Source organism: Urocitellus parryii, chromosome 3 (assembly GCF_045843805.1).
Source record: "Urocitellus parryii isolate mUroPar1 chromosome 3, mUroPar1.hap1, whole genome shotgun sequence".
NCBI lineage: Eukaryota > Metazoa > Chordata > Mammalia > Rodentia > Sciuridae > Urocitellus > Urocitellus parryii.
In genome coordinates this window covers 202,079,888-202,096,874 of record NC_135533.1, presented here as the reverse complement: position 1 = coordinate 202,096,874, position 16,987 = coordinate 202,079,888, and the positions used below count along the sequence as shown (strand labels likewise).

The window sequence follows — 16,987 nt, the reverse complement described above, 5'->3', positions numbered from 1 at the left end:
TTAGAATTGCTCAGAATCTGGGACTAAGCTGATTTGGACTAGGAAATAAGGATGTGTTCCAAAATGATAGACTTGAACTCATTCTATCCTCTCATCTGCTAAGGTTAAGGTTGCCTCTATCATGTTTTTTTGCAACACAGTTCTTAAGAGCTTTTAATATTTCAGGTGCTAGTGACTAGAAGTTTTCTTCCTTTTGAAAGATTCACTTATGGAAATCATTAAATGGGAAACTAATGAGAGAGAGCACATATTTGATTACTTATATTATCTCCAGATTTATTTAACCAGTTTTATGAAATTTTAACCAATAGAAAGAAGAATAAATCCCATCGGGATATTAAACGAATGCAGTGTGAGTGTACACCTCTTTCCAAAGATGAAAGAGCTCAAGGTGAAATAGCATGTGGGGAAGATTGTCTTAATCGTCTCCTCATGATTGAATGGTAAGTAAATTAAAATGCTCTGCTTTTACTCAACTTTTCTATTGAATGTCTGTAAATGTTAAAAATAATTATCAGTGAGGAGTAAAGTTTGACTTTTTTTTCTATCTGTGGATGAAAATCTCCCCTGTGTTTTGTATTAGATTATAGTACCTGGCACATTTTAAGTGCTCTGTCCTGTTACTAATGCCAAATATACTAATACTAATTTATATTCAGTCTCCTCTTTTCTCTTGTAATGTTTGTGTACTGGGAAGAATTGTTGGTATTTTTTAGCTTTCACTAAAAATGAGATAAAACCCCAATGTTTCAGAAATTCATAAAGTTAAATGTCTTCCTCTCCCAAACCTCAGTCTCTTTGTTTGGAGTCTTCCCAGAAAAAAATTAATGCCTATGCTGACATAAGCAGATGTTTTTCTCTTTTTATGCATAGAAATAAAATCTTACGTGTATGTTGTAGATGGACACATATAGTTATTAGAATTTCTTCATGTTATTCCCATGCTCAAACTTTTAGTATTTCTGTTTTCTTTAGGATTAGGTTCAAATTTAGCTTTGTTTTCCTTTATTGACTTGCATTTCCAGGCTCTGGCAAACTACTTTTTGGTCAGTTACCCATAGCCATTTTATTCTCTTTTTCCCAGGTTGGCCTTTTTTTCTATTTCCGCACATAGGCAGGGACAGTTGTATCTTTAGCTGTCTGTTATCTACCCATATTCTGTGTATTATAGAGATTCTGCTTTAATTCTTTTTTGGTACTGAGGATTGAACCACTGAGCCACATCCCCAGCCCTTTTTTGTATTTTACTTAGGGTCTCACTGAGTTGCTTAGCACCTTGCTTTTTGCTGAAGCTAGCTTTCAGTCCTCCTGCCTCAACCTCTCGAGCTGCTGGGATCGGCTGAAAGCTTTACTTTACTACCTCACTTTAAAATAAATCTTCATCCTTTCAGCATCTATAAAATTATTATTTACTGCTAGTTTGGTAATAAATAATACTATATTAGAAATGGCAATTTATATATTTTTTTTCTTTTTTCAGTACTGAGTTTTGAATCTAATGCCTTGTGCATGCTAGGCAAGTACTCTACCACTGAGTTACATCCCCAGCCCTGTATTATAATCTTAATTGTCATTAAAAGCCTTTATATCTATTGGTTTGGGAATATTAAGATTTTAGTGAATGTTTGATTTTATTTTTACTCCAGTATGCATTGGAGAAGAGCCTTGTATATTTTTGCATTTACTTTGAATGAGTCTGTTTAATAATGACTTGGTTTCACTCAAATGTAGATCAAATAGTTAGTTGTATTCAAAAGACCAAATTAATGGTGACTGGAGTAGAATATAAGGAAACGTGTACAGAAAATAAGTTAGCTCCGCATAGTTGTCAGTGATCTGCAAACTTCCATGCAGCCTAAAAATGTATTGTGTACTGTTTCATGATGACCAAATTACAAAACTAGATTGTGGATGTACTTATTTAACTAACAATGTTGACAATGAATTCTAAAGAATATCTTTGTGATGGGAAGAATTATAGAGAAAGGCTTAACTTGGGTTAATCATACATGTAAGGATTGTGTCATAAAAATGTAGATATACGTAGTTTTGTAACACATTCTAGCAAAAATATGCTTTTGAAATAATTAATTTTGCATTAAGTGTGGTACCTATAATCCAGGCAAGTTGGAATGATGAGGCAGAAGAATTTCCAGTTCATGGCAGCATGGATGACTTAATGAAATACTGTCTCAAAGTAAAAAGGACTGGGAATGTAGCTTAGTGGTAGAGCACTGAGTTTAATTCCTAGTGCTGAAAAAAAAAATTGATTTTTCACCTGTTTCTTATTTCAGTTCTTCTAGGTGCCCAAATGGGGATTACTGTTCCAATAGACGGTTTCAGAGAAAACAGCATGCAGATGTGGAAGTCATACTTACAGAAAAGAAAGGCTGGGGCTTAAGAGCTGCCAAAGATCTTCCTTCGTAAGTTCTGTTTTAATCACCTTTTACTTCATTTTTGGGTTGTTAAGCCTAGAAATTTTGTAATAAAATAATTTTTCTATTGCACTAAGGTTAAATAATGATTATTGTGCAGAATGACCATTTGTTTTTTAAAATTGATTTCTAGGAAAACAGTAATAAAAAACATCCTTCTGTCTATATATCCAAGGAGAGATTTTGTCACTGGGGACATTTGGACTAAGCATGTCTTTTTCTTGTCAGATAGCTATGTTTCCTTTAATTCCAGGCCGTTACTTCTTGTAAACCCCCAAGATATTATGAATTTCCTCTATGAAAAGGAGTTGGGACAAAATCTATTGGTATATATAAAACCAAATTGGGATAAGAGTTGAGAATATCTGAAGAATATCAGTGTAGGGGCTGGGGATGTGGTGCAATGATAGAGCACTTGCCTAGCATGTGCAAGGTCCTGTGTACAACAGGAATCAACAGAAAGTATAATTATAAAAGAGGGACTTAGGTTGGCTTACGACCAGAAGCTAGATAGTCCATAATGGCCTTCTGTAGGCTGGAGAGATGGAAGAAATAGCTGCGTAGTCCTAGAAGCTGAAGCCCCAGAATAAGAGGTATCAATGTGTGCTAGGCTACTGCTACCCTAGTGCCGCAGTCTGGCTGGGCACAAATCACGAGCCACTGAAGCAAGAACAGACTTTATTTTTTTACTGCAAGGAAAAAACCTCACTCACTCTCCTGGGGAATCCTCCCGAAAGCCACGAGGCTCCTGCAGGAACTCCCCGCTGGAAATATCTCCCCGGGAAATCCCTCCTCCTGCACTTCGCCAACCAATGGGAACTCCCGGGGAATCCCCGTGAGAACTAAAAATAGCGCGAGAACTCAAAAGTAGGCAGAGGCGGATATTAACGCCTTGCTTGTCAATCAATTCTGTTGGCAAAATGCCAGGGGCCATACAGACTCGGCTGTGGCTCTCAGCACCCTAGTCTGAGACTGAAAGCTTCTAAAGAATCTGCTTTGGAAGAGTAAAGAAGCAAGAGTCCAATATCCTCAGATTGAAGATTTAATTGCAGCATCAATTAAAAACCTGGTCAAGAACAATGGAGCCTGCATCTGTTGTTATTTCCTTGTTCTTCCTACTTTTGTTCCATCCACACTATCATCCTATTGGATAGTGCTGCCCATGCTTAGGGAGGGTCTCCATTTCAGTTGGTTGTCCCACATACCTCTCATTCCTTGACATACCCGCAAGCCTCTTAATGCCTCTTAATCCAATCAAGTTGACAATTCAAATCGGCCATTATAGTCAGGTTCTGATATTTAAAAATTTTTTTAAATAAAAGTGATTCAAGAGTACTAAATATTTTAATATAATGAAAGGGAGCATCTTTGTAACTTAAGGGGGAAAGTAGTTTTTAAGGTGAGGTTTGAATCCTAGGCTTAAATTGAGCTTTATGACCTTGGGTAGGCAGATCATCTAACTTTTCTACAATTTCTTATGTGAAATTGGTATAATACCTATGTCATGGCATCTGTGAACTTTAAATGATCAAGTACAGGTATAAGAATTTGGTAGTAGAGAAGGGAATAATAGAATATTTTTAACCTATGAAGTTCCAGATTTATCACAATTCCAAGGTAGTCTGTGATGTGTCATTTTCTATTTCTCAAGGGAAGGGACTAGTCCTAGAACTGGAGAATTAAACATTGAAATGCTTCAGGTTTTGTCATCATTCTACATTAATTACAAGTTGATAAATTTCTGGGGTTAGAAAGGCAAATTTTTAAAAATACTGTTCATGAAAAAATTTTTTTTGGTTGTCAATGGATCTTTATTTTATTTACTTATATGTGGTATTGAGAATCAAACCCAATGCCTCACACATGCTAGGCAAGTGCTCTTCCACCGAGTACAACCCCAGCCCTAGAAAGGTAAATTTAAGTATTGGTTATAAAGATAATAATTTGATTTTTTTTTAGGTTTAGCCATGAGTAATTAGATTTTTATTACTGAGACCTAAGAATGTTTGTGATGGGTTGCTGCACAGTTATACAAATATCTACTCTAATTTTTTTTTAATCCATTTGGGTTTTTGGTACTGGGTGTTGAATCCAGAGGCACTCTACTACTGAGCTACATCCTTAGCCATCACTATCTGAGCTGGTAACCTATGCTGGGTTCACAAAATCTGACTCTTCCAGTAATTTAAGAAAATGGCTAAGAAAGCACACAAACACACAGAAGGACCTTTTCAAAATCAGGAGATGGCTCTGTGACCTTAGGCTTCTGTGGAAAGAGAGAAAGCCACTGGAATTCTTTATTCTTATATAGGGGACACACAAGGGGAGGTTCCATGGAACATTCTATTCCCAAAAGGGCAAAAGAACAGGTAATTCAACCCCATCAGGTGACATCCACTCCTGGAGCCACACCTTCCAAGCTGAGGTAAAGCCCAGTGTATTGAGGGGTGCAATAATTCTTCAGTACCCCTTTACTCAGGACTTAAAGGTGTGCACATAGCTTCTGTCCAGAGTGGCTCCCAATACTCAAGCCCTCCCCCCCTTTTTTAAATTTTGAGACTGGGTCTTGCCAAGTTGCTGAGGCTGGTCTCAAATTTACTGTCTTCTTCTGTGTTAGCCTTCCAAATTGCTGGGATTACAGGCACACACTACTGTATCCAGCTCTAATCCTGTTTTTGACTTTGCTTTTTTATGTGGTTATTTTTTACTCTCGTTTTAACTACTTTATTTTTCTAAATTAAGAAGACTTAATTTTTTTCAGTTGGCCAAATTAATCCTCTTTAAGTATATTCATTATATTAGATGTTATAAACAAATATAAATGATTTACATTAAAAAAAATCTCTTTGGTTAGACTTAGGGCATGTTTATTTTGAGGGGTTAAAATTTTCTAGGCAAGGGCTGGGGATGTGGCTCAAGCGGTAGAGTGCTCGCCTGGCATGCGTGCGGCCTGGGTTCGATCCTCAGCACCACATACAAATAAAGATGTTGTGTCCACCGAGAACTAAAAAAAATAAATATTAAAATTCTCTCTCTCTCTCTCGCTCTCTCTTAAAAAAAGATTTTCTAGGCAAGCTATTTTGGTCAAAACTTGAGGCAAAGCATTGTAAAACATTTATCTATACAGAGTCAAAAGTTGAAGTCATGGTGAAAACGAACATTTAGAGAATGAAGGAGGGCTGAGTCTGAAAATTTATTATCTTCAATACAGAATAAATAGGTAAAATAACCAACAAAAGATTATGTAGGTAAATAAAAGATACCAGAGATTAATCATAATTACTGAAAAGTGCTAGAGAGACCTTGGAATGTACTTTAGAGGACAGGTGTGTATTTGTTTTTTGCAGTACTGGGGGTTGAACTAGGACATTGTACATGTGAGCTATCTATGTTCCTGTCTTCTTCTTTTTTTTTTTTTTAAGAGTAGCTACATCGCTGGGGCTGGCCTTCAAATTTCTGATCCTCCTGCTTCAGCCTCTGGAATAGCTGGGATTAAAAGTGTGTTTCTATCACAACCCAGCTAAGATTGCTAGTTGTTTTTTTTTTTTTTTTTGTAGGCAGGAGGTTCATATTTTTTATCTCCAGTGATATTTACAATTGAATCTAAATAAAAGGACTACTTGGATACCAAATCCAGGTGTGTTCAAAGAGGTCAGGCTCACAAGAGAATCTCTCCTCCTTAGCCCAGTTTTTGGAATTTTGCCAGCTTTTGAGTTATTAATTTCTTCAGTATTCTTAGGTGTCAACTCCTCATAGCAGTCATCATTTATTCGGACCATTGGTGCCATAGGCTTTGAACATTTCATTTCTACCAGAGTGAAAAGATGCTGAGGCACAGTCTTCTCAGACTTTATTCCAGGCTTTTTCTCAATGACTATTCATATATAATCATAGTTCTAAAACATGCGAAGTGTAGTAGTGCAGACTTGAATGTGATACTTTCTGAATGGTTTTAGATTGTTAATTGCATAAAATGTTGCTACTTAATATACTGTCAGTGGAGGTAGTTGTAAAATTTCTGCAACTTTGTTCATAATAGAGGCAGACAACCATAGTGGGTCTGTTGTGGGCTAAATCCAAGACCAGAAGCATAACTGCTGCTGCTTTATGTCCTTTCGGGATAGTTCATTTGTTTATTTACATATTTATTTAAAACAGTTGCCCTTAATCTATCATAGTTTTTTTGTATGAAAACAAATGGAGGGAGTATTTGGGTTATTCTTAGGATTATCTTTGTGCACAAATAATACTTCTCCATTGCCATTTTACACAGCTGTTTTATGCAAATTCCTTGTATGTATTATCCACAGGGCAGTGAGGTCAGCCACCCAGATAGAACCTAAATCTGATCTTTAACATCATTAGACAATTTTGAGAGTAAAGACGGCAGAAGTATTGCTATACTTAACTGACTCTTTTCTCTAGGAGAAAAAGCCTCTAATTTTCAGTGCCTACAAATTTCTTCAGATCTGTTTCCCAGATGTGAATCATTGTTTTCATAATATTGTAAATCATTCTTTCTTTATTTTTTTTAGTTGTAGATGGACACAGTACCTTTATTTTATTTATTCATTTTTATGTGGTGCTGAGAATCTAACCCAGTGCCTCATACATGCTAGACAAGTGCTCTACCACTGAGCCACATCCCCAGTCCTATAAATTATTCTTGAACTTGGAAAAATAATTTTTCTTTCTTTCTGATGGGCGCAGTGGCACATGCCTATAATCCCAGCAGCTTGAAAGGCTGCGACAGGAGAATTGCTAGTTCAGAGCCAGCCTCGGCAATAGTGAGGCACTAAGCAACTCAGTGAGACCCTGTCTCTAATAAAATACAAAACAAAATAAAAAAGAAAAAATATTTTTTTCTTTTTTTTTCTTTTTTGTAGTTCTGGGAAATGTTGAACTGGGGACCTCAAATGAGTTAGGCAAGTGCTCTATCCAGTCCAAATATTCACTTTAATATCTTGTTAGAGAAAGGATATACATTTTGAAAGTACACATAAAATATAAAAGGTTATTAGAATGGACTTTTATTGAAAAGTATTAGGAATGAGAAAATTAAGCTTGGTCAGATGGCAGATTCTTATACATATTTCAGTTTGTATAATATCAAATTTATTTATTTTGTATTATTTCTTTAAATTTGTAATTTTTCTTGGATATATGTTTTCCAAATATGTTCTAGACAGGAAAGTACTATTTTCTTTGCTTTGTAGGAATACCTTTGTCCTGGAATATTGTGGAGAGGTTCTTGATCATAAGGAGTTTAAAGCTCGGGTGAAGGAATATGCACGAAACAAAAACATTCACTACTATTTCATGGCCCTGAAGAATGATGAGGTATGCAACATAGATGTGTTTGCTTTGAAATAGATCTGTAAATTGTTGGGTTTGATGGGATCTTTTACACTGACTCATATTTAAGTGAGAAAAATAAGGACCAGACACTATATAGTTTGTTTCTTTTCAAAAAGAATGGGAGAAGGAGGTATTTTCATTTATTCATAAACGGTAATATGCATGCTCCATATTATAACTATTAAAAATTATGGATGACACCCCAAATGTCTTGGTTTATGTGGGTAATCAGTTCTTATCATATTAAAAGTTAAAACTGAGCCAGGCGCTGTGGCACATACCTATAATCCCAGCAACTTGGGATGCTAAGACAGGAGGATCCCGAGTTCAAAGCCAGCCTCCACAAAAGCGAGATACTAAGCAGCTCAGTGAGACCCTGTCTCTAAAAATAAAGTGCAAAATAGGGCTGGGGATGTGGCTCAGTGGTCGAAGGCCCCTGAGTTCAATCTCTGGTACCCACCTCCCACCCCGAAAAAGTTAAAACTGTGACATTTAAAAATATTTATTAAGCCATTTAAAAGTAACAATAATTAAGCCCATTACATGTTGATATAGATAACATAGTGTTTTGAAAAAATACTTAATTTTTTTTAAATCAAGAAATGGATATGTTTTGCATTTTATAAATCTCTCTTTTTTTAAAGTTTTAATATTTATTTATTTATAGTTTTCGGTGGACAAAACATCTTTGTATGTGGTGCTGAGGATCGAACCTGGGCCGCACGCATGCTAGGCGAGCACGCTATGCTTGAGCCACATCCCCAGCCCCTTTATAAATCTCTTTAAAGTCTGGCTTAATGGAGTTTAGCTAGATCCTCATATCTTCCTTTTTATATTCAATGTGGTACTGCAAACTTTAAGAACCTGCCCCTACACTGTCTTAATATAACATTAGGGGTTGGACCCAGCAAATTTTTTGCACTCTTCAAGGGATTTGGATACACACTCAAGTTTTAATACTGTACTGGGTCATAAGCACAAACTTTAAAACGAAGCATTACACATATAAAGTGAGATTGGAATGTAGTAGAATATAAGCAATAGCTAAAAATTTGGGCGAGACATTGGCAGATATGGAGACAATTTTGCCTATCCATTAAATGTTTATAGTTAGCTGATCTTTCAAAAGAAGCAAATATTTATTATGTGTAATAAATGTGTAAAATAGTATGAGAGTTTTCTCTAAAAGCAAGGTAACAAGAGAGCACATGTGTATATCTTAAATTTCCCTATAATACTTTCTTTTTGTAAAAGGCATGCCTATTTTGAGGCATCTTTTTTTATATATATATAAATTTTTTTAGTTGTAGATGGATACAATATCTTTATTTTTTAAATTAATTAATTTATTTGGTGCTAAGGATCGAACCCAGTGCCTCACGAATCTGAGACAAGCACTCAGTCCCTGAGCTACAACCTCATCCTCTTGAGGTCTCATTTTTAAAAACTCTTCACTTGTCTTTCTTTCCCCAGATAATAGATGCTACTCAGAAAGGAAATTGCTCTCGTTTCATGAATCACAGCTGTGAACCAAACTGTGAAACCCAAAAAGTAAGTTGAAATAGATTTTGAATTTGGGATACTTATTCAAGGTTATTGTTCTGACTATTAATTTTAGATTTTATATTAGAGGTATTCATGAATTTTACTTTGTGTGTGTGTGTGTGTGTGTGTGTGTGTTTGTGGTTCTGGGGATTGAACCCAGGCCCTTGTGCATGCTAGGCAAACATCTACCAACTGAGCTGGATCCCCAGCCCACTATGAATTTTTCTTTTTATCATTTTTTTCTCCACTTTTAAATTTCATTTTCCAATAAGTTTAGATTTATAGAAACACAGCATTGCCAAAATAGTACAGTGTGTACTCTTATGCCACTCCTTACCTAGCTTCCCTAAATGTTAATGTCATATGTAATAGACATAATACAATGGTTATATCCAGGGTACACTATTAACTAATCAAAAGACCTCATTGAAATTTTGACAGCTGTTATTTTTCTGATCCAGAATCTGACCCAATAACTCAGCATTTGATTGTTTCCTTGCCCATAATTATTTTAGATATTACTTCAAAGGTGCCAAAGTACAAAACTAAATTTTAATAAGTCCATTATGCACTGTTATATTTGGATTCTTTAAAAGGTGTTATCCAGGTGCCAGATGTAACTATTTTAATGGTACTCACTAGGGTCTAAAAAGCCAAATTTGAGAGAGATTACAAGTTTTAGGTTAAGAAGGCTGTGGGTCCACTCCCCCAGATAAATAAATATCATTGAGCTGTGGACCCATTATCATTGGTTTCCTCTCATGTTAAAATAATGCTTTTGACTCCTGGACGGTTTTTATTCTTTGATCTGTGTACTAATAGATGTTATATATGGCTCTTCTAAGAGCCAATCCATGTAACAGAAGGGCCCAGTCTGGAATCATTTAACCTAAGTTATGGTTCTAGTTCTGCCAGAACTGACAGCCATATGTTTAGCTATGAGATTTCCACTGTCCCTTAATCTCTTCAAGTCTGGGTTTTTCATCAGTAACATGTACAAGTGGTCTAGAATGGAGTTGTATATTTTTTGACATACTTACCTGGGACTACTATAAGGTCTACTTTCTGTGTGTCTGCCCCCACATTTTTCTATTTTAGCAATTTTAATTGTCTACCCCCATTTTAATTCTGACTTTTATCAATTCAAGAATTGTCCTCATGCTGGCCTTTTTGTTGCTTCATAAAATCAAACTTTTATTTATTTATTTATTGTGGTGCTGGGGATTGAACCTAGGGCCTTGTGCGTGTGAGGCAAGCACTCTACCAACTGAGCTATATCCCCAGCTTGAAATTAAACTTTTAATGTCAGCGTTTCTCAATTTCGATGACCTATCTTAACTTAGAACATGGTTACTTTTAGCATATTAATAGAGATTTTCTTGTGTTACTCAGTGACACCAAGCATCCTCTATTTGCCTATTTTCAAAATATGTGAATCTTTATGAATGGAAATGTGAGTTAAGATAAGTTGAAGTAGCAATTACTTTAGTTTTCTTTTTTTAATTAGTGCATTATAGTTGTACATAATGGTGAAATTTGTTGCATATTAGTACATGTACATGATATATCAATTAGCAGTTACTTTTATTAGAGACAGATTATAGATATATTCGTCTGGTAGTTCATTAAACAAGAGTAATACTTAAAGTTAGTTTATTTAAGAAAAAAAAATTCCTTGCTTGGTGCAGCGGAATATACCCATGAGGCTCAGGCAGGAAGATTGCAAGTTGGAAGCCACCCTGGGCAACTTAATGAGACCTGTTTCAGAATTAAAAGTAAAAAGGGCTGGTGATATAGCTCAGTGTTGGAGTGCCCCTGGGTTTAATGACCATATCATAAAATAAGAGGTATGTGTGGGGGGGGGTGGGGAGGGTGAATTTCTCATTTGCTATTTGTCAAAAACCTTTGTTGCCTAAAAGAGTCACATACATAATTAAGCCAGATGACAAATAATCTTCGTATATCCCCCATATCTTTTTCTGTCTGTCTGTCTCTCTCTCTCTCTCTCTCTCTCTCTCTCTCTTTCTCTTTCCCTCCCTCCCCTCTCTTTCTGTCACACATACACAAACACACACAAACATATAAACAGAGATTAATTAGTTACTGATTTCTTTTCTTTTCAAAACAACATCTCAGTGGACTGTGAATGGACAACTGAGGGTTGGGTTTTTTACCACCAAACTGGTTACTTCCGGCTCAGAGTTAACATTTGACTATCAGTTCCAAAGATATGGGTAAGTATTGTTTCTGCTCTATTTTGCTGCTTCTGATGGGAAAATAGGCTATTTAGATAGAGAGATTTAAAACTTTCATGTGAATTATTACAAGTTATATTTAGTATCAATTTATATATATGTATACTATTTTGATTTTGGGTTGTTTTTTCCCACTTCTGTCCGTTAAGGGTTATTTTACAGGAACTGTATAATTTTCTTTGAACTTCATGCTGTCTTATTTATGTTAAAAAAACCTTTATCATTATAGAAATGCCAACTCTGTGTTTGTATATGACCTATGTATACATAATTCAGCTTTAATAATTATCAACCGATGACTAATCATGTTTTACCTAAACCATATTCTACTCTTAAAATTAATTTTTTTTGAGTGTTGGGGTATAGCTCAGTGATAGGCACCTCCCTAGCCCAGATGAGGCACTGGGTTAAATTCTCAGCACCACATAAAAATAAATAAATTATATAAAGGTATTGCGTTCATCTAGAACTTTAAAAAAAAAATTTTTTTTTTTGTCTATTCAAAACAGTAACTGAGGCAGTAGCAAAGGATACCACTAACACTAAAGTGGGGAAATTCTTATTTAGTATTTCAAGGATAATAACTAAGTTTGAAACATATATAAAATCCACAAGTTTTAACAGTATTTAAAAAAATGCAGTGGACTGGGGATATAGCTCAGTTGGTATAGTGCTCACCTCACATGCACAAGGCCCTGGGTTCAATCCCCAGCACCATACACACACACACACACACACAAAAAAAAAAAAAAAAAAAAAAAAACACCAAAAAGCAACTACAGTTAGTCATAATTGAAAGAACTAACTCATGACTTTGAAAACTAGTTTAAAAGTGGGACAGGCTGGGGTTGTGGCTCAGTGGTGGAGTGGAGCGCTTGCCTAGCAAGTGCATGGCCCTGGGTTTGATCCTCAGCACAACATAAAAATAAATAAATAAAGGTATTGTGTCCAACTACAACCAAAAAATAAATACTAAAAAAATAATAAAAGAGGGAGTTGGGTGTGTTGGCACACATCTGTAATCCAAGTGATTTGGAAGGTTGAGGCAGAAAGATCATAGGTTCAAGGCTAGCTTGGGGAATTAGCAAGATCTTGTCTCAAAATAAAAAGGGTTAGGGATGTAGCTCAATGGTAGAGCCTTTGCCTAGCATGCACAGGACCCTGGTTTCCATCTCCAGTATTGCAAAAAATAAAAAATTTAAATAGTCTAATAAATAAATATAGTAGAGAGAAAAGTCAAGCATTTATCTTGCCTTTTATAGATGTTCTCTAGTTATTGAATTAAGAACAGTATAATAATTTTTTGTAACACCTAAACAAATTAATAGATCAGAATAGTCATTATCAGTGGCTACCAATATCAAACACAGACTCTACTAATTGTGCCTTTATTTATTTATTTAATTTTGGTACTGGGGATTGAACCCAAGTGTGCTTTACCTTTGAGCTACATCCCCCAGTTCCTGTTTTTTATTTTGAAACAGAGAAGTTGCTGAGGATCTTGCTCACTGAGTCTGACTTTGAACTTGTGATCTTCCTGCCTTAGCTTCTGAGTTACTGGAATTGTAGGCATGTGCCACTATGGCTTAGTTTTTTTGTGTCTCTTGATGAAAGGACACAGTGCTAAATGTGAAATTGTTTTACTAAAAGAAATTTTGCCTCTGAATTAGATCTCTAGTTCTAACTTACATATTTGTAGAAAAATACAGGAAATGGGAACTATGAGATGTATTTATCAAAATACGGACTTTGGGAAATTGTAGAACAAATGGCTTGGCTTTTTAAATAATTCACAAGAAAAAGAGAGTGACACAATTATAATGTTTGGGATAAATTAGTTAAAAGGTATTTGAGATAATAGGGAAAATTTGAATACCTAATGGATATTTGATGTTATTAAGGATATTATGGTTATTTTATAATGATATTATGGTTGTTTTTAGAATGTTTTTAGAAAATGTTCTTAATATCTAGATATACATCCCGAAAGGCTGATATTACAATTGTTTCCTTTTGTCTTCAGTTTTTTTTCTTCTCTGGGTTTTGAGGGCTGTGCCTTGCACAAGATGATTTCTGATTATTAAGAAACCAATAGTTAAAAGGGTAGAAATTTCAAATAAGGTACAAAACTATTAAACCCCCCCTCCCATTATACCTGTGTAAGTTGGTAGCTTCTGGTTTTTATACTAAAATAGACACAGCTGGAGAGGTTTTTTGTTTGTTTTGGTGGTGGAGATTGAACTCAGGGATTTGTGCTTGCGAGGCAAGCACTCTACCAACTGAGCTATATCCCCAGCCCCTTGGAGAATTTTTTTTCATATTTAGTCCTTTTAGTGCTAACATATGAAAAAAATTTAATTACTCTGTCCAATTTGGTTTCAATAATTGCTACTCTCGTGGTGAAGTTGTTTCAGATATTCCTTCAGATATTTCATGCTTCATATTTTAGAACTTAGTGAACTCTGCAACTGATTATTTGATTATAAACCAGGACAAATGCCAGATGGCCATTTTCTATTCTAACTGTCTGCTTCTTTTGTCATATACTGTCCTATTATATTCTGTGTAGGACTCTGTTTTTTCCCTCTGTACTTGTATTGTCTATTCTCTTTGAGGAAAAGGAAACTGGACATTAGGTGATCTTTGTAAATCCCTACTTGATTTATTGAATAATTTATTTTTTGTGTTTCTAATTGTTAAGGTCTTATACTAAAGTCAGTTTACTTTTTGGATACTCCTTTATGTTGTCTTCAGTTGCATAGGTAGTTTCTGCCCAAGCCTATAGACTTGCATCTGTGTTCTTTTCTGTCGCTCTCCCTTACCTCCATGGTTACAATTGATTATTGTACTTGTTATTACAGTGTATCATTCTTATATGCTAATAACTTTTAATGATGAAGTATTTCCTTTTTGAGTATCACGTAATCATTTTATACTTGGTTTAATAATCCATTTTGTTTTATGTGCCAGTTAAACATTTACATTTGTTATAGTTGCCTAGCTATATAAGCAGTTTTGTTCTTAGCACAAATATGTATGATTTCTTATTTTCAAAAATTAGTATTCTCTTTAAATGGAGAAATCACACTTTAACTTGTTGCCTAGTTTTGTGTAACAAGTAAAAGAAGACTGGAAGAAGAATGAATTTTTTAAAAAAAATTTTTTAGTTGTCAATGGATCTTTTTATTCATGTGCAGTGCTAAGGATGGAACCCAGGGCCTCACACATGCCAGGCGAGCACTCTACCACTGAGCCAAACTCCAGCCCCAAGAATGAATATTTTTAAGAGCTAGTTTTAGGCACTTATGTTAGTAGCAAGTTTGTTGGAGTATCTTAAAACTAACCATTTTTTCTCTTTGTTTTAATTTCCTTTAGACTTGTATGATTCTTATATGTAATTGTTATATTGTTGACATTTTTATACCGTTTACTTCAACATAACTGACTTCTTTCCTGTGCTCTTTGAATAGCAAAGAAGCTCAGAAATGTTTCTGTGGGTCAGCTAATTGCCGGGGTTATCTGGGAGGAGAAAACAGAGTTAGCATCAGAGCAGCAGGAGGGAAAATGAAGAAGGAACGATCTCGTAAGAAGGATTCAGTAAGTGTTCCATCTTTCCTTCAACTTTCATAGTAAAAATTTTTAAGAAGATAAATAGCTTTTCTGATTGAAGTTTAAAAAAAAATCATACTACTTTACTGAGAAATCTAGGATCAAAAGAGATATTACTAGATAAGAGGTGTGATTGACTAATTTTTATTTCAGATTCTTAGAGATTAGAGTTGGGAACTGAGAACTATTGAAGTAATCTTGAAAATACCAGAGCTAATAGATATTCAGAACCTGTAAAATTCAGTACAAATAAAATATTTGTCTTTTCTGTTATATACTGTCCTATCATATTCTGTGTAGGACTCTATTTTTAAGTCTAGTATGTATTTCTAATTATTTATTATACACTTGTCATCTGTTTGGAACTCTAAACTTCTTTTTTTTTAACATTATTTTAATTATTGATGGGTCTTTATTTATTTATACGTGGTGTTAAGAATTGAACCCAGTGCCTCATACATGCTAGGCAAGTGCTGTACCACTGAGCTCTACACCCCAGCCCTAAACTTTATTTATTTATTTTTTTGAGATGAGAGACTTTTTTTGAAGTACAGGCTTGCCTTGTACTTCTGGGCTTAAGCGATCCTCCTGCTTCAGCCTCCTGAGTAACTGGAATTATAAGCATGAGCCACTATACCCAGTGGAATAGACAACCCAAGAAAGGAATTTTCTCAGATGGTCTTTTCATTTAATGAAACAGTAGTTGATATGTTTTCCCCCTCCTATTTTTTTTTTAAAAACACCTGTCTCGCCTGATGAGTGAGGATAGTATCATATTACTAAAAGGACTCTCAACTGGGACAAGGACTTTGAATTGTTTTTAAAGATTTCTCCTTCTGCCCTGGACATGATCTATAATCCCAGCTGTTTGGGAGATTGAAGCTAGAGGATCACCAGTTCCAGTCCAGCCTGGGCAACATAGACCTTGTTTCAAAATAAAATGAAAACAAAATCATAAAACCCCAAATTACCATCTTCTTTTTTTGGGGGGGGTAGGCAGGGGGAGCAGGTACTGAGGATTGAACCTAAGGGTACTTAACCACTGAGCCACATCCCTAGCCCTTTTTTGTATTTTATTAGAGACAGGGTCTCACTGACTTGCTTAGTACCCCTCTAAATTGCTGAGACTGGCTTTGAACTCCGGATCCTCCTGCCATAGCCTCCCAAGCCACTGGGATTACAGGCGCATGCCCCTGCACGCAGCTTCTTCTTTTTTTATTTTGAGGACCCCTTTACTAGAGCCCTGTTTTCTTAAAAAAGTATAATCTTTGTATACCTGACTGGGTCCATTTAAAAAAAAAAAAAAAAAAGGGAAGCATATTTTAAAGGCTGATCCCCAAATGTATGAATCTTGGTTGAAGGGCTGTGCAGGGGCTAGAGTTTAGGGCATTAGTCAGCAATGTCTCTCATGAAATTGACTCATTCTTGGATTTTGGAGAAACCAATACTGTTAAGAATTATAAATGACAATTTTATTTGTGTAGATATGGAGATAAAGCACGAATATGCTGAAAGTATGATGAGTAAGAGATGATGTCAGTAAGTGCAAATTAACTTGAGGGAATTACAAAATGTCTGAATTCTATAAGAAGATATGGTTAGCACAAAACATTGGAAAGGGCTATTTAAAAATGCAGAAAAGGACAGTATATGACAAATACCCATATTTTTTGCCACCTAAGATGAACAAATGTTTTTTTATTTTTTGTTTTTGGATGTTGATGGACCTTTATTTTATTTGTTCATATGTGGTACTAAGAATCAAACCCAGTGCCTCACAAATGC

General features: G+C 35.3%; 1 protein-coding gene and 1 pseudogene across 1 annotated transcript in view; one reads left to right on the top strand and one right to left on the bottom strand.

Annotated features, from left to right (window-relative positions):
• Setd2 (SET domain containing 2, histone lysine methyltransferase) overlaps positions 1 to 16,987 on the top strand; it is an 88,765-nt gene that overhangs the window by 44,457 nt on the left and 27,321 nt on the right. The window contains exons 4-9 of the mRNA XM_077796297.1: positions 312 to 443; positions 2,295 to 2,423; positions 7,652 to 7,775; positions 9,267 to 9,344; positions 11,475 to 11,572; positions 15,064 to 15,190. Coding sequence (XP_077652423.1) covers positions 312 to 443; positions 2,295 to 2,423; positions 7,652 to 7,775; positions 9,267 to 9,344; positions 11,475 to 11,572; positions 15,064 to 15,190 — 688 coding nt within the window. The remainder of the gene's footprint in view (positions 1 to 311; positions 444 to 2,294; positions 2,424 to 7,651; positions 7,776 to 9,266; positions 9,345 to 11,474; positions 11,573 to 15,063; positions 15,191 to 16,987) is intronic.
• LOC113183527 (NADH dehydrogenase [ubiquinone] flavoprotein 2, mitochondrial pseudogene) lies at positions 2,919 to 6,926 on the bottom strand (annotated as a pseudogene).